The sequence below is a fragment of the Camarhynchus parvulus genome, chromosome 1 (assembly GCF_901933205.1).
Source record: "Camarhynchus parvulus chromosome 1, STF_HiC, whole genome shotgun sequence".
Taxonomy (NCBI): Eukaryota; Metazoa; Chordata; class Aves; order Passeriformes; family Thraupidae; genus Camarhynchus; species Camarhynchus parvulus.
Window position 1 is genome coordinate 11,188,253 of NC_044571.1, and position 15,390 is coordinate 11,203,642.

General features: G+C 39.9%; 1 protein-coding gene across 12 annotated transcripts in view; it reads left to right on the plus strand.

Annotated features, from left to right (window-relative positions):
- DMD (dystrophin) overlaps positions 1–15,390 on the plus strand; it is a 1,148,514-nt gene that overhangs the window by 1,082,473 nt on the left and 50,651 nt on the right. For all 12 annotated transcript variants that reach the window (XM_030961382.1, XM_030961390.1, XM_030961407.1 and 9 more), the window contains 3 exons: positions 4,396–4,597; positions 7,971–8,056; positions 10,636–10,793. In XM_030961382.1, the coding sequence (XP_030817242.1) occupies positions 4,396–4,597; positions 7,971–8,056; positions 10,636–10,793 (446 nt within the window). The remainder of the gene's footprint in view (positions 1–4,395; positions 4,598–7,970; positions 8,057–10,635; positions 10,794–15,390) is intronic.

Genomic DNA, 15,390 nt, shown 5'->3' on the forward strand with positions numbered 1-15,390 from the left:
GAGGAGCCCACGCTGGAGCAGGTTTGCTGGCAGCACTGTCTGTTCCCCAGGGACTGAATCCTGTGGGAGGGATCCACTCAGGAGCAGTTTGTGAAGAGCTGCAGCCAGTGGGAAGAACTTGCGTTGGAGCAGTTTGTAGAGGACTGTCTCCCGTGGGAGACTGCACAGTGGAGCAGGGGAAGAGTGTGAGGAATCCTCCCACTGAGGAGAAAGCAGCAGCAGAAACAACATGTGATGAATTGAGTGCAGCCCCCATTCTCCTGCTGCTGCTGCAGGGGAGGAGGTAGAGAATTTGGGAGTGAAGCTGACCCTGGGAAGAAGGGAGGGGTTGAGGGATGCATTTTAAGATTTAAGATTTATTGTTCATTATCCTCCTCTGATTTGATTGGTGATGAATTCAGTTAATTCTCCCGAGTCGGGTCTGTTTTGCCTGTGACAGTAACTCGTCAGTGATCTCTCCCTGTCCTTATTTCGACCCATGAGCTTTTCTGTCTGTTTTCCCTCCCCTGTCCAACTGAGCAAGCTGAAGTCAGTTCATCTCTTGAGGTTACGTTTAGGTAAATTTTCAGAGAATTGATGCTCTCGGAGACATGCAGTGGCGCTTACACTGATTACTCTAGCACATTCTTCATACTTGTATCTAAGGAGAAGCATTTAAGGAATTTGGTTAGCAGGCTTTGTTCTTACAAATATTTTTGCCTGGAGACACCATCATTGTATTTGTGTATCCTATCACTTCAGTGTCGCTTGTGAACTCAGTTCAATTAGGTTTTTTTTAAAACCTCAACTCATTACAAAATTATTTTTCTGCATTTTGGCAATAGTAGAATTAGAGCACAGTGCTGGATTTCAGGGCTCCTACGCAAAGCCAAAATCCCACTTGCAGTAGGTGCTGCTTTCAGCTCTTACTCTTCATTTCTGTTTTAAAATTGCAGGAGTTTTTAAATATATATCCGTATATGCCTATATATATCTATATGGATCTTCTTTTCTGCAAACTTCATAGAGAACAGCATTTTTGTCTACTGAGGAGTACTCTGAAAATGTGTGTTTTATAGAAGGCCTGGAGAAGTAAAGGTACAGCCTACTTCTCAGTATCAGGAATAGAAACACTTCAAAAAGGGAGCTGTACTTAAATTTTAGTTCTTTTCAGTTCATAAATCAGCCCAATGAGTATGAAGACGCTAGGATATTAAACCGAAAGAAGAATATGGAAAATAGCAATCCTTAAAAAATAAATGCTTATGTGTTGTACTATTTAATATGTGGCTTTATCATTTCAGCCTTCAAAATTTTTGTGAGCATGCCAGGTGTGGCTATTGCACCAAGTTTTTTTAAATGTATGGATTCCTTTGATAATCACATCAAAGCATGATGACTTTCTTGTTTTGCTGCTTTTAAAGATCTGATCTTCAAGTTCAAACCACATCAGGACATCATGATATCAATAAAATGAGATGTATTCACAAACTTTTCTTGGAAATGCAGCAAAAGAAAATATTCAAGAACTTCTGCTAGGGGTCTTTTTTCCTTTAACTGTATGCAGACTAGATTAAATATATTTTTTATGTGTCAGCCAACAGCAGCAGGTTACAGAGAAGATGATCTTGCATTCTGGGAGGACCGTTTATACTTTTTATTACCAGCCATATGTTGAGTTTTCCCTAAGTTCAGCTTGTGACCTCTAGAGTGCACTTTCTCCTGCCTATTAATTGTCACTTCTGTCCTTCAGCTGGTTACTTATTCCATGTTGTCTTTTATACTTTTCTTGCAATCTGGCAGTGTCTAGTTAAAAACATCCTAACCTTTTCTCTATTGCCTTCGAGGCCAAAGAAATATTTATATAAGTGACTTAGACTTCAAAGTTAGCTAGAAGCCACTGCTCACACAGATTTTGGAGTCAGTTTTGGAATTTTAAATAGAAAAGTGTAAAAGAGTGGCAGGGAACCCACAAGAAGTGCAAAGCATAAAATGGTGTGGTTTATTTCAAGTAAAGCTTTTCAAATCACTGCAGGGTGCCACATACTCAGCTCTTCAATACATATCTGATTGTCTTGTGCAAGTTGGTCATTCACAGGACCTTCGTATCTGCTTTTAGGAAATAAATAAGCAGTTCTGTGTTCTGGGAGAGGACCCCACACACACATTTCTTAAGTCTTGGTGGGAAAGATGAAGGAGGATTTTAATGTGATGAAGGCCAGAGCCTTCCTTTTTCCCACGAAAAGAGGCTCCCTAAAGCAGGACGTGTTGGCAAACGCTTTTTGCTTGTTAGGAGATAATTGTGTGTTACAAACTTTGGGATAGGACAGGAGGTTGATGAAGAGTGGGCTGAAAGGCTTTTCAGAAGATGCTGTTTATTAATGGAAGAGCTTTCACAAAGTGGAATGACCCATGTTTAGCAGTAGCTGCATATATAATTATGCTGCCACTCAGACGCCTGAGGGGTTCATTTAATTACCGTTGATTCGCAGTCTCAAAGGAACTGAGAGTTCAGCCTAAAGCTCAGTTATAGGTGTTTGAGGGCTGTGCTCTATTTTCAATTTGACTAATGAATTCTTAGAAGAAAAACATCTTTCTGAGACGCTGAGGAACAGATCTGATGCTTTTGCAGGATTTAACACTGATCTTAGCATAGCTATATTTTTTATGCTAGAAGGTTAAACATAATATTCCAAAATACTTTATTTTAATAAGTGTCTATATGCTAATGTGAAAAAAAGCTAAAACTCCAATAAAACTCTGCGCAAAATCATGGAGTCAAAGTTAAATGTCTTGGTGTAATAATAGGGATAGCATTCCAAGGTTTCCTTATTCACTCTAGCACTAGGTATGTTAGGCCCAGAGGACGAAATTTTCAGAAGTGCTTAAGGGATTTAGTAGCAGAAGTAAGTCCCTATTGATTTCCAATGAAATAGATACTCTTGAAATTCTTTTGGCAATTACAAAATCCCAGCGTACTGCCCAAGCAGCATTGCAAACCAGCCCTGTGGGCAGCTAAAGTATTTCTCATCTCCCACTAGGACATCAAAGGGGCAGTTTCATCCTGGATAAAACAGGATACTCAAGTGTGAATTTGCCAAATGTGCCCTTAAACAGGATCAAGTTCTAAAAAAAATCCTATATGGTGTTCTGCATTTAGCTTCTGCTCATTATGTAGGTTTTTTTTGACATTATGAAGAGATGCTGCTTACCAGAACTGAAGAAAGCACATTTTTTATTCCAGTGAGAGAAAAACTGGTCTTGCATTTGAGTCAGTTCATTTTCTAGTTTTGTGAAGAATTTCCTGGATGATTTTGGGCAGTTCATTTTGGACCAGATGCTACTGCCTTGGGTCATATTACATCGTGCCTGCACTATGTGACTGCTCATGGTGTGAGCAGGATTAACAGCATCTGGGCTTCAACATCTCCGTTGCTCACACCCTGGAAATTCACTGCAAGGAGTTAGGAAGTGTTTTCCTGTGGCAGCCGGAAGATCATCATCAACTATCTCATCTTTCTGATTTCTTTTGTTCTTATTCCTGCCTTACTTTGTAAGCCAACATCCCATGATTTTGTGTGCCTTAAGTGTGATGCTGCTTGGTGATGTTAGTTTGCAGAGGTTAGGAGCTGAGAAAGGGAAGTTCAGTTTTGCCCTGGACATCTGCATTTCAAAATTCAACTGACTTAAATTGGGATAAAAATAAATGTTTTAAATGTCTGTGACAAAAATCTCTGTTGCATGTTGACTAATAAGTTTAAACATGTCTTACTCTGTAATGCCATAGAGGTATTGATAATTATAAATGATGTTCAGAATTAAAAATGCATACATTTAATTAATAAATATTGAAAGAGGATATGTAGTGATTCCAGAACCTTCTTTCCACTCTCCTCACTAGAGGAAAAGTAACAGTGAGGTTAATCACAGTTCAGCTCTGATTTGTTTGCATATTCCTTGTGGAGTTTGGTTTGGTTAAGATTTCTTGACTTCTCTAAGAAATGGGTAGTGCATCTCAGAAAAGCTGATGACCTGTGCTATGGTGAGAGCACATTTGGCGAGTGCAGTAATCAAATATTAGCCTGTCTATCTGTAGGAACATAAAGCATGAAATACATAGTTTTTACTTGTACAGCAATTTGTGTAATCTTTCCATAGGACCCAAGAGCATAATAAGTACTTCACAGCTAAAAATGAAACAGATACACACTGGTCTCTAAGGCCACAGCTAAATAACAGTGCATCTGTAGGAGTTCTGAAACCAGTCTTGCATGTGACTTTCAAAGGACATTTTACATCCTCTGGCCAGGCACATGAGCCAAGTACAGTGCTCTATTTACTTTTTGGATGTGGGTAGTACAACCACTGTTTCTCTTTGGTCTTTATGGTTGTGTATTTTTTTTTTTATTTCAACAGTGGATCTCCTGAGTCTGTCTGCTGCCTGTGATGCCTTGGACCAGCACAACCTCAAACAGAATGACCAGCCAATGGATATTCTGCAGATCATTAACTGCCTGACCACCATTTACGATCGACTGGAGCAAGAGCACAATAACCTGGTCAACGTCCCCCTCTGTGTGGACATGTGCCTCAACTGGCTTCTGAATGTCTATGACACGTATGTATGGGGGCTCAGGACAGGGGAAAGCTCCAGAAGCTTTCCCAGTAGCACAATGGGAGGAGGAAGATGTGTTGAGCTGTTTGCCTCATTATAGCGTGGGTGGCTTAGAGCTGAAAAAAGGGTAGTTGAAGTGAAAGTTTAATAAACCTGATGATTTAATGGCTGCATTTAGCTGAATCAATACAGCCCTTGGTTAGGCTTACAATCTTGGATTTACTAAGCTAGGTAATGAGAGAGCTGGAAAACAACTTTTTAAGCAGATTTTTTTTGTTCAGACCAATGCTGTGACTGCATGTCTGTCCACAGTAGGTCATGACTTTACATGGCATTTTAATTTATTTTGATAAAGAAATTCAAGAGAATTATCAAGAAACAACAGAATGAACACCATATAAACTCCTGCTTGTCTATACCTCTGGATGTTAAACCTTTTCAAATATGTCAATTTTCCGTAGCTTTCAATATGTCATTCTTTTTCAAAGATGGAAGAGGGTCATCTCTTGTCTAATGTGCTTACAACCCTTGGCTGTAAGAAGATTTGAGAAACATTTAATTCAAAATTTAATTTTAAAAAGTGTACCCATCAATATAAACACAACAGACTAAATATACCTGAAGAAAATGTAAGGGTATTCCTTTTAAGTGGGTTAATGATACTGCTCATGATGCATAAGCAAATTCCAACATAGATTTGCAAGCTCATTTTAGAATAAGCCATTGTATTTGTATTTGGAGAATTTAAGTTTTAAAAAGTCAGTTTTGTGTTTTTAACATTTTTATCAGCCACTTCCAGCCAGACATGCTCATTTCTGTGGCAGAATAAACCTTTACCTGTAGAATTGGAAGGTCATGGGACAAGTACTGTATTTCCATTGACATTTTGAACCATACTGTTGTTGTAGGGCCATAACACTGTTCTTCCATCCACCCTTTGTCACAGCAGTGAAGCTTCAGTGATCACTGCAAAAAAAAAGTACAGATTTGTACAGATTATGTCTTCCTGAAGGATCACCTCCAATAAGTCAGTTTTTTTGACATCCCCTGCAGCAGCTGCAGTATCCTGTGGATTACCCAGTTTACATTATATTTCTTTTAGTTTACCAGTAATAGAGAAGGGGGCTATATTCATTCAAGAGCCAGGTTTTATTTGTTTAATCTGCTTTGGCTTTCACAGAACAGTGACCCACTTCTTAGTTACCGTGAACCATAAATAAGACATAGATGAGGACTCCCAGTTAGTGAAAACAAAACATGTGTTAGGGATATTAATCTGTATCAGTCACATAAGAGGCAGAGAGGGAACTAAAGGTCATTCCATGGCTGCTCCTAAGCTGAACTGTCCAGTTTGGATGGGGCATGTGCACCAGCCATGTCCAGTTTAGCTTTCTTTGTGTTGCACTGTGCTGCAAGTACAACATTGGAAATTATAATTATCTGCCTCCAGGCAATTCCCTAGGTGTGCTGAGGAGCTGCATATTGCAGGGCACAATGGAACACAGAGGTGTTTTATGTGTGAGGAAAGCTTGTAGCTATTTTACCAAAATTCAAGTTTAAATTGCACTGGTAAGAGAAGTGACCTTGGGGTTACGTGTGTTTAGTTTTCATTGTAAACTTAATAGGCAGAGATCAACCAAAGTTCACAGTGCTACCAGAGATGTTTAATTAAATGTACTGCATCTTTACTTTTCTTATAATTGAAAACTGTCATTTGTAAAGATATTAATCAAATTCACAGTCAATGACTGATCTAATTATGGGTACAGCTCTGCAAATCCAGCACATTTCGGATTTGTTTTAATTGATCAGTCACTCATGCTCATTTGCAGTAGCTTGCTAAATTATTGGTTTGACTTGGGAGGAGAGGAGAGTGAACTGAACAACTCATGATTCGTACAAGTTTCAATTTAATTGCCTTGCAGAGCAATCATTATTCTATATTCTTCTCTTGTATAATTTGCATGAGTCTGGTATTCATCAGGAGGAGTTTCTCAGGGCACAGATGATAATTAATTTGGAAAAGATTTGAGGGAGAGGAGTGAGAGGACCAGAGTGTGGAAAGCATAGGTAAACTACAAATGCTTCTTATTCATGATGGAAAACGTAAGATTCTTTAATAAAAATCTACAAATTCTAAATTTGGCTTTGTCCACAGGTTTCTGCCTGTACTTTTTATAGGGTTTGCAGGGGAGATGTGTGGGTAAATGAGCACTGCTGGCTCCTCAGCTCTTTCATAGGATTAAAAAGACCCCATGCATCTTTACCTGTGGTGCAGCCTGATGCATGAGCATGGCCTGCCTCTATGATTCATCTTATTCCCAGTGGGGGCCTTACTGGTGACACTTCAAAGCTGTTGATAAGTCTCTGCTTCAAAAATGTTGGGTTTAGGCATTAGCTTCCTGTTTTGTGTATGTCTTTGTTTGCAATAGATGTTACATATTTAAAATGCTCTCAGAAATACAAGTCTGGGGGGGAAGCCAGCAACTGGGAGTAAACTGAGTTAAAGCAGATGAGTGAGAGAAGATGTGAAGGTTTGTCAGTGCGTTGCCTGCAGCTCAGAGGAGGATGTTGTTCTCTCTGTCACATTAGAAAGCAGAAGTAGTAGTGTGGGCACGTTACAAGGCAGGAGTGAGCGTGGGGGAGAGACTGACAGGCAGCAGGGGCTGGTTGGAGTGTCCCAGCCCCTTGGCACTGCACAGGAGAGCTTTGAGCGCTGCCAGGAGGAGCTCAGAAACCACACCAAGGTGTTAATGGCATAACTGTACAGCCTGCCTGCCTTGCCATGATTTCTAGGCAGGCTTTATCTTTCACCTGAACATATTGTAAGTGTCTCTGTCACTGCACACTTCTGGCAGAGGCTGCTTTTTCATGCTTGGCTTCCTGTTGCCTTTTCAGGCAAGTCAGGGCTTGGCTGACAGACAGTAAGCAAAGACTTTCTAAAAGCGACTGTTACATTGGATTTCTGGTGGAAGTAAAGCTATATTGTCTTTGGCAAGAGGACTAGTTTGCTGTTCTGTCAGGGGACCTCATCTCCTCTGAGAATCACTCAGCAGCAGTTCATAGAGAAGCCTGTTCAAGGAAGCTTAGTGTAAAGACCCTTTATTCACTTTTTTAATAAAAAAAGGAGATGAGTAGTTATTTCTGATCGAGACCATTTCACGTAGAGTTGATACAACGGCACACTGCAGTTCAGCTATGCCTGTGAAGCCACAGCAAGGTTTTATTTTTCTAGCTTAACTAATAACCATCCAGCTTGAGTATTCTCTGTGAGATTTAATTTATGAAATCTACAGCACTGCAGTGAACTTGGTTATAGTAAACAAATTGTGACATGATTGGATTTTATTATCAGCCAATGTTTCTTTTCCATTAGGGGTCGAACAGGAAGGATCCGTGTCTTATCTTTCAAAACTGGTGTCGTGTCCCTTTGTAAAGCACACCTGGAAGATAAATACAGATGTAAGTCGATGTAATTACTTTGGGTTTACCTTATGTCTGTGTTCCTGTTTTATTCCTCCTGGTTTTTAATTGAATAAACATTTAAATAGCATACAGAAACATTATTTTAGATATTGCAGATGCAAAGTGTGTTGTTTCACCTTGTACTTTTATTTGTTCTCTGTAGTTTTAGGTAATTTAACACTACAGCTGGCAACCATTTTTGATCACACCCCTCCCAGCAGAAAAAATTTTGACCACGCACCTCCAATAGATGTAGATCTATTTATAAATTATGCACATGTACTGCTCTACTAATATATTGTCTACATTATAAGGCATACCAAAAGAAGAAATTTAAGAAGGATGTGATAAAGATTAAATAAACACTATTTTGAAACTTTCAATTGAATTTATTATCTGTACAAAAAGTATTTCTTTACTGCACCCTGATGGATTGTCTTGAACTCTCCCTGAGGCACAAGAAGCCCTTTGGAGACCACTAGTTCAGCACTCCTTTACACACAAAAATGCATGTCTACAGGACACTTGCATTACACTATTTTCATATACATTAGCTTTTATAAATTAGTCCCACATTGTGGTCATCTTATTATGTACATTGTGTTTAAATATAGCTGCTACCTTTAAATAAATAAATTTCAATAAATAAATGATAAAGTGGGCAAATTTTGCATATTTTAAGAGAGGAAATACTTGAAAAGATTCCACTTGCAGTCTTAGTTTTATGTGACTAATAAGTCAGTTCACTAATGAGACTGGGATCCAGAAAAGAACTACTGATAAATGTAGTTCTCAAGAGTAACTTTCTTGTTGAATTAACTGGTATCACTCATTCAAGCACTTAAAAATACCACTGAAAATCCAACCTTTAGGGTTTGACCCAATACCATAGCAGTTCTTCATCAATTGTTATCATTTTACTCTATACTAATGCAAGCTGAAGAACTCTAAACCAAAAAAGGACAGTACCACCAGTGGGGTCTGTGCATGACAATGTGTCATTGGGTCAGATTTTAGGGCAATCACAATGAATGTCACAATTTAGATTTCTAGATGTTTCATGTGGGTGTTAAGAAAAAGTATTCAAAAAATCTTTTAAGAAACTTACTACATATGTTTTTCAAAATTATATTTCATCTAAGATTATCAAAGTTATAAAGGAAAACATTTATTCGTATTTTAGATTCTCCTGCAGTGTGTGTGCACAGTAATGCCTAACCTATTAAATGTCCTATAACCTTGCTGAGGACATTTAATGTTTTAATGATGGGGAAATTGAAAGCTGAATAGCTGTGGGAGAGGAAGGAATTGTGTCTGTCATGCTGTGGAGTGGCTTTGCCATCCGTGCTGAAGTCGTAGTGCAGCTGCCATTAGTATTGCTGCAAGTATGCAATGACTTGCACCCCTTACAATTTCTTGTCTCAGTTGTGCAGCAGAGCAGAGTTGGTTGTGCTAGAGCACGAGTCTTGAGGCTTGCAGAGGTGATGGAAGCGTTCATCCCAGAATTATTCATTATAAAACTAGACTTTGCAAGAGAGAAATTCATGTAATTAAAAAATAATCCTTTCTCTATCTGTTCCTTTATTCCTTTGGAAGAAAACAGGTGTCTAAGCAGTGCTAGGAAAGTTATCTCTAGCAGTGCTGAAGCATCTTCATAATTGTATCCCTGGTGTTGGGTAAAATATTAAATGGACTCCAAAAAAAGAGCATTATTTTATTCTAGTCTTATTTTGCTCTCTCTTTTCTTTTTAACTGTTGAAAAGTAAGGTGAATTTATTCAGGTAATATATTGTCAACAGAGATGTTGCCAAATAAATATTTCATTTAATGATAAACTGTTTTCTTCTTTTTATTATGAATTCTATAACCTCCTCAATATATATGTAGTATAATTAATTCCCATCAAATTAAATTGAGCTTATGAAGGGATAGTAATTCTGTCCTGTAAGGATTCTTTTTTAGACTGATGCAATAACAGAACATGTCATCAAGTGACATTTCACTTCAGAAGCTAAAAATTAATATGGATGGCAAGTTCTACCATGTTGCAATTTTTATTTTATTTTAGAAATTCTCTTGAATTAAAAGATCATCATATATCAAAGTTAGGCAATTCTTGGTTATCATTTTAACTCATCTGGAAGAGAAATGAATTCTCTGAGTTGTATGTTGATTGCTAAGACTTGAAAAGGTGCTCTATGTTGTATGAAATTATTTTACCATTAAACATTATTTTTTAGACATCTGTGTTGTGGCTTGAAGATCCTGCTGTTTAGTTAGCTGTGTTATCGAGTCTCTGCTTCTATCACCAGTGATGACACAGGTGCTGTGTTAGAGTGGCCTTTCTTCCCAGGCACAAGCCAGTAACACTATTAAGAATTACCACAAGACTCACATTTCACAGAAAAACCCCAGTGTTCATAGGAACAGAAGCAGCCAGATGGAAGTTTTATTTGTGCTCATGTCCTCCAAGGCTGTTGACCGCACCTGTGAGCCTTGGAAACGACGCAAATCTGGGTTGCTTGCCACATCCTGGTGGTGATGCTTGACCTCTGGTGTCCTTCTCCTTCCTCCAGACCTGTTCAAACAAGTGGCAAGTTCCACTGGCTTCTGTGACCAGCGCCGGCTGGGGCTGCTGCTGCACGACTCCATCCAGATCCCCCGGCAGCTGGGCGAGGTGGCCTCCTTTGGGGGCAGCAACATCGAGCCCAGCGTCAGGAGCTGCTTCCAGTTTGTAAGTCTGCGTTTGGCTGGCTCTAAATTTCCTGGTTGGTATTTTGTCTTGAGCTGGCCTCTACTTCCGAGGAGGGTTGAAAATCTGGGATGAGGATTAGGGTACTGTGGGTCATGTGATGTCCAGAGGAGGGTGACAAGGCTGGTGAGGGGCTTGGAACACATGCCCTGTAACGAATGTTTGAAGGAGCTGGGGTTGTTTAGCCTGGGGAAGAGGAGACTTAGAGGTGACCTTATTGCTCTCTACAACTTTCTGAAGGGAGCTTGTAGACTTGTGGGGGTCGGTCTCCTCTGCCGGGCAGCAACTGACTGAACAAGAGGATGCAGTCTCGAACTACGTCAGGGAAGGTATAGGTTGGATATTAGGAAAAAGATTTTTGCCAAAAGAATAATAAAGTACTGGAATGCTCTTCCCAGGGAGCTGTTAGAATCACCATCTCTGGATGTGTTTAAAAAAAGACTGGACATGACACTTGGTGCTATAGTCTAGTTGAGGTGTTAGGGCATGGGTTGAACTCAGTGATCTTAGAGGTCTCTTCCAACCTCATTATTCTGTGATGGTAGTGGCCACTGGCTTATTAAACTGTTCCTTTGACAAGATGTATTTGAATTAGCTCAGAGGGCAAATAATTGTTATTGGGGCTCCTGTTGGAACTGAACCCAGCAAACAGTGTAAGTCTTTGTTGCAGCAGCTCCTGGCTTTACAGTTTTGTATTGCCCAGCAGTAGATAACTGTTTATTGCTGCTGTGTAGGTGAACAGCAGTGGTTTATCTGAATTTTGGGCATGTACATAGCAGTGACAGCCAGGTGCCCAGGGGAGCAATGGGCAACCGCCTGCAGTGCTGTCTGGGGGCAAGGAGTGCTCGATGAGCTCCTTCCACTCCTTGAATGGATAATACCAGTTTTCTTTTAAAGCGCACTGAAAGAATTCCTGTCCTGTCTGTTGAGGAATACACAGCAAACTGGAGGCTCTTTTTCAAACTTGTAAATTATTTAATCTGGGGAGGAAGAGAGTTAAGGGAATTATTCATCCTTATCATAACTACAAGCAGAATGCACAAGATGAAGACAGCTGCTTAGTGAAAAGGTAGAGGAGGGGAGGTAATGTATGGTCTGTGATTAACTCTAAATGCATCTTCTACATTACAATGGAAGAAAGCTCTTTTCCCATCTCCTCACTGTCCCTGAGGGATTTTTTTGTTTGCTTGGGGAAGGGGGGAGCTGTTTGCTTTTTTGCCTGCTGCTCAAGTTTCATTATGTAGTAGTTTCAGTTCTGTAGTAAGCAAAACACAGCAAGTGTTTTCAATGAATATTAATGCTTGGAAGTAGACTGCATACACACAATGACTTCGAAAAGAATCTAATTCTAAAATCACCACAAACTTCAGTTCTGATGGGACATTTGCTTTCTGTATTTTTGACATTTCCTGCGACAGATTAATTCTACAGGATTTACATTTTACTGTTTCTGTCATTCATGTCATGACCTTTTATAATTCTAATTGGTATTTGATGCCATTTCAGAATGAGTGTTTTATAGGGCTATGTCCTAGGTGAATAACTCATGCTCATAAACTGTGCACAGTAATGTTGATAGCTGTGTTAGACCCTGCTGATGCTTTCAGGCCTTGACTTCCATGTTGGGCTTTCAAGTGACACCAACACAAAGTGATTATACAGCAAATCCATAGTAAAAATTTTGTACAAATGACCTTCCTCAGGAATTAGGACTTACTGGTTTCTGTGGTTTTCCGAAGTGTATGTCAACTGCACTGTAGAAAACCACTGAAAAACTGATATGGAAAGTGACCTCAGAATCTGGCAAAACCATAGTTATTTTTTTTAAGAAGGCTGCCATTCTGTGTGTTTACACTACAAATAAACAATAGAAAATCACAGTGATGAAACACATCAAACCGGTTTTTTTAAAGTAGGGAGAAAACTCTTGGAGATGGTCCTGTGCAGGTCTGGGAGTTGGACTCAGTGATTCTTTTGGGTTCCTTCCAACTCAGCTTGTTCTATGATTTTGTGATAACTATTTATTTGAACAAAAGGAGTTAGCAACCTTGTCATTAGAAATGAAGACATGCCAGCAGGCTGAAAGTTGTGCCACATCCAGCTGCTGGCATTCCTAGGAACAGCCCAAGCACAGCTGGGCACAACCTTTGGCATGCTCAGAAATCAGAGCATCAGAAAACCTGACGTTTCCTTCTCTTACCTGCACTGAAAAATAGTTTTTCATACCTGCAATAGGAGAAATGTCATCCTCTCTTTTTTCCTCCAGATGAAGCTTCATTTTAACTCTCAGAGTGCAGGTTGGTTTCCAATCTGGGCTGCAGCAGAACAGAGATCTCCTAGGAGGGACAGAAATCGGGAGGGAGGCTGAGATGAGGAGGGGAAATAGAGGAATAGGTGGGATGGAGTCCTAGGGAGAGGAGCAGAAATCCAAACACAGGGAAAGCCCTAATGAAGGCAAGGAAGAAGGAATTAAGGAGTGGAAAATAAGGATAACACCTAGGGAATGACAGTAAGAACAGCAGTAAGAATAATAGTGATGAAGGAAACACTGTGGGTAGAATGAGGCATGAAAGAAAGGAGCAGCCAGGAATGGAGAGGAGGAAAGAGATAAGAACTTCCCATGAGAAAGGGAGAAGGGGAACACTGAGACATCCTTTCAGTGTAGGATGGTGAGCACCGGGATCCACAGGCTGGGGGACAAGCACACAAGTGTTGGTGGGGGGAACATGGAGCAGCTCAGGAAACAGGGAGGCTGGAAAAGCTGGACAGCCAGGCAGTACTGCTGCTCCCAGCAGCCTCCTGTTACTGGAGCAAGATAATGAATTTTTGAAGAATATTGTGGGTGTTCATAGTTTACATTACTGCATGGAAACTAATTTAAGTCTTTCTTTGTACACCCACGTTGAGGAATGCTTTTTCTTTAGTTTTGGTTTTTTTCTTCCTTTTTTTCTTCCTTCTTTCTGGTGATGATAAGCCAGCAATATAATTGCAGTCATGTCAGAGTTGCAACAATTGTGTGCTTCAGAAGTGGTTCTCCCCGCTCCCTTAGGTTAGGTGCCCTGGCAACGGCCTTGTCTGTCTGCACAGCAGCAGAAAAAAAGGGGATGTTTACTGTTCCCAGAGATAACAGGGGAAATCTCTCCTGCTTTTTGAAGGGTGAGTCCTTGGGAATGAGGTTTGGGCAGGGAGGAGCCCAGCCCTGCTGTTGGCAGCAGCCTTGCCTGCTGCACACCTCTGCTCCTGAGAATTGGATCCCCTTCTCCCGAGGCTGCTGCTCCAGTCCTCCTGCTACTTCTCTCTGCCTTTGTGCTTTCTGTAGTTTTCTTCATTTACAGGAAGATGCTGGTAGAAGTTCTTGGGAGGAGAACGATATCATGGGACTTATCTTTCCTATTTGGGGCAGGGGTGTGTAATTTCTGCTTCGAGATTTAAAAGAAAAAGTGCTTTTAAGTTTAGAGAGCAAAGAGCTTAATCCAGTGACCACTTGAAGACTGTATAGTTCTGCTTAAGCTCAGAATGCATCAAAGCAATCTATAGATCCATGAAAAATCGAGTGAATTCAGTGTTGCTGCAGTGTGAAAGGACTTTCCTTTTAGTTCTGTGATGAGTAGGTTTTTTAAGTAAACAGGATAGGGAAATGATATGGAGTGAAGGACACACGGTTTTAATCACAGTGGAAAATTATTAATATGCTTTCCTCATATAGTGTAAACAGGACCTAGGAATTCACATTACTGCCTTGGATGAGTTACTGTGACATTGGGACTTTGAAGAAATGTGATGAGAGAGCAGAGTGCAGCTCAGATGAAAATGTCTCTCACCATTTCTCAGTAAAATGTTGGACAGTTGGTTATTGGTTATAAAATGCTTTAAGTATGCTTTCTTTCAAGGATATACTTGAATTAGAGTACTTGATGTCAAAAACTAGAACAGGTGAAGCTAAGGAGTAGTAAAATATGTGCAGTTAACTCATGCATGTATTTTTAACCTTGTTTTGCTTCACTTTGATGAAGCGAAGTATTTTAATATTCTGTATTTTATAGTCTTCATTACGAGATTTGTACGTGATCAATGGTAAGGCAAGATCAGCCTACTTTCTAAAACCATGGAAGTGTGTCCAAATCTGGTGTATTTACCTCAGGCAAATAAAATCCAAAATAGAGCTGTTAGTCCTTTTAGGTGGCATTTGGGTGTTACAAATCCTGGGCCAGGACTCTGAAACTGACTTTGGCCATAAATGCTGTGATTTGAATTGGTTGGACAATTGTTTCTTGAGGCATTGTTTATTGCTTTTATTTTTGAGCAGTTAGGAAATACCAGTACTATGTACAAATAACTATATATAGTTATATATACAAGTCTATATGAAAATAACTTACAAGTGCAGTGTTACTGCTGAGGGACTCAATCTCTTTTAACAGATTCAGGCAGCCGTTGTTGCTATTCATAGGATATTTCTTCTGCTCCTGGCTCTGACAACAGAGAGCTGGCCAAAGGGAACTAGCAAATCCTTCCTCAAGCTGCTGTGCTGTAAATGTCATAAAACAGCAATTCTGGTTTTATTTCAGCAGGATTTTGT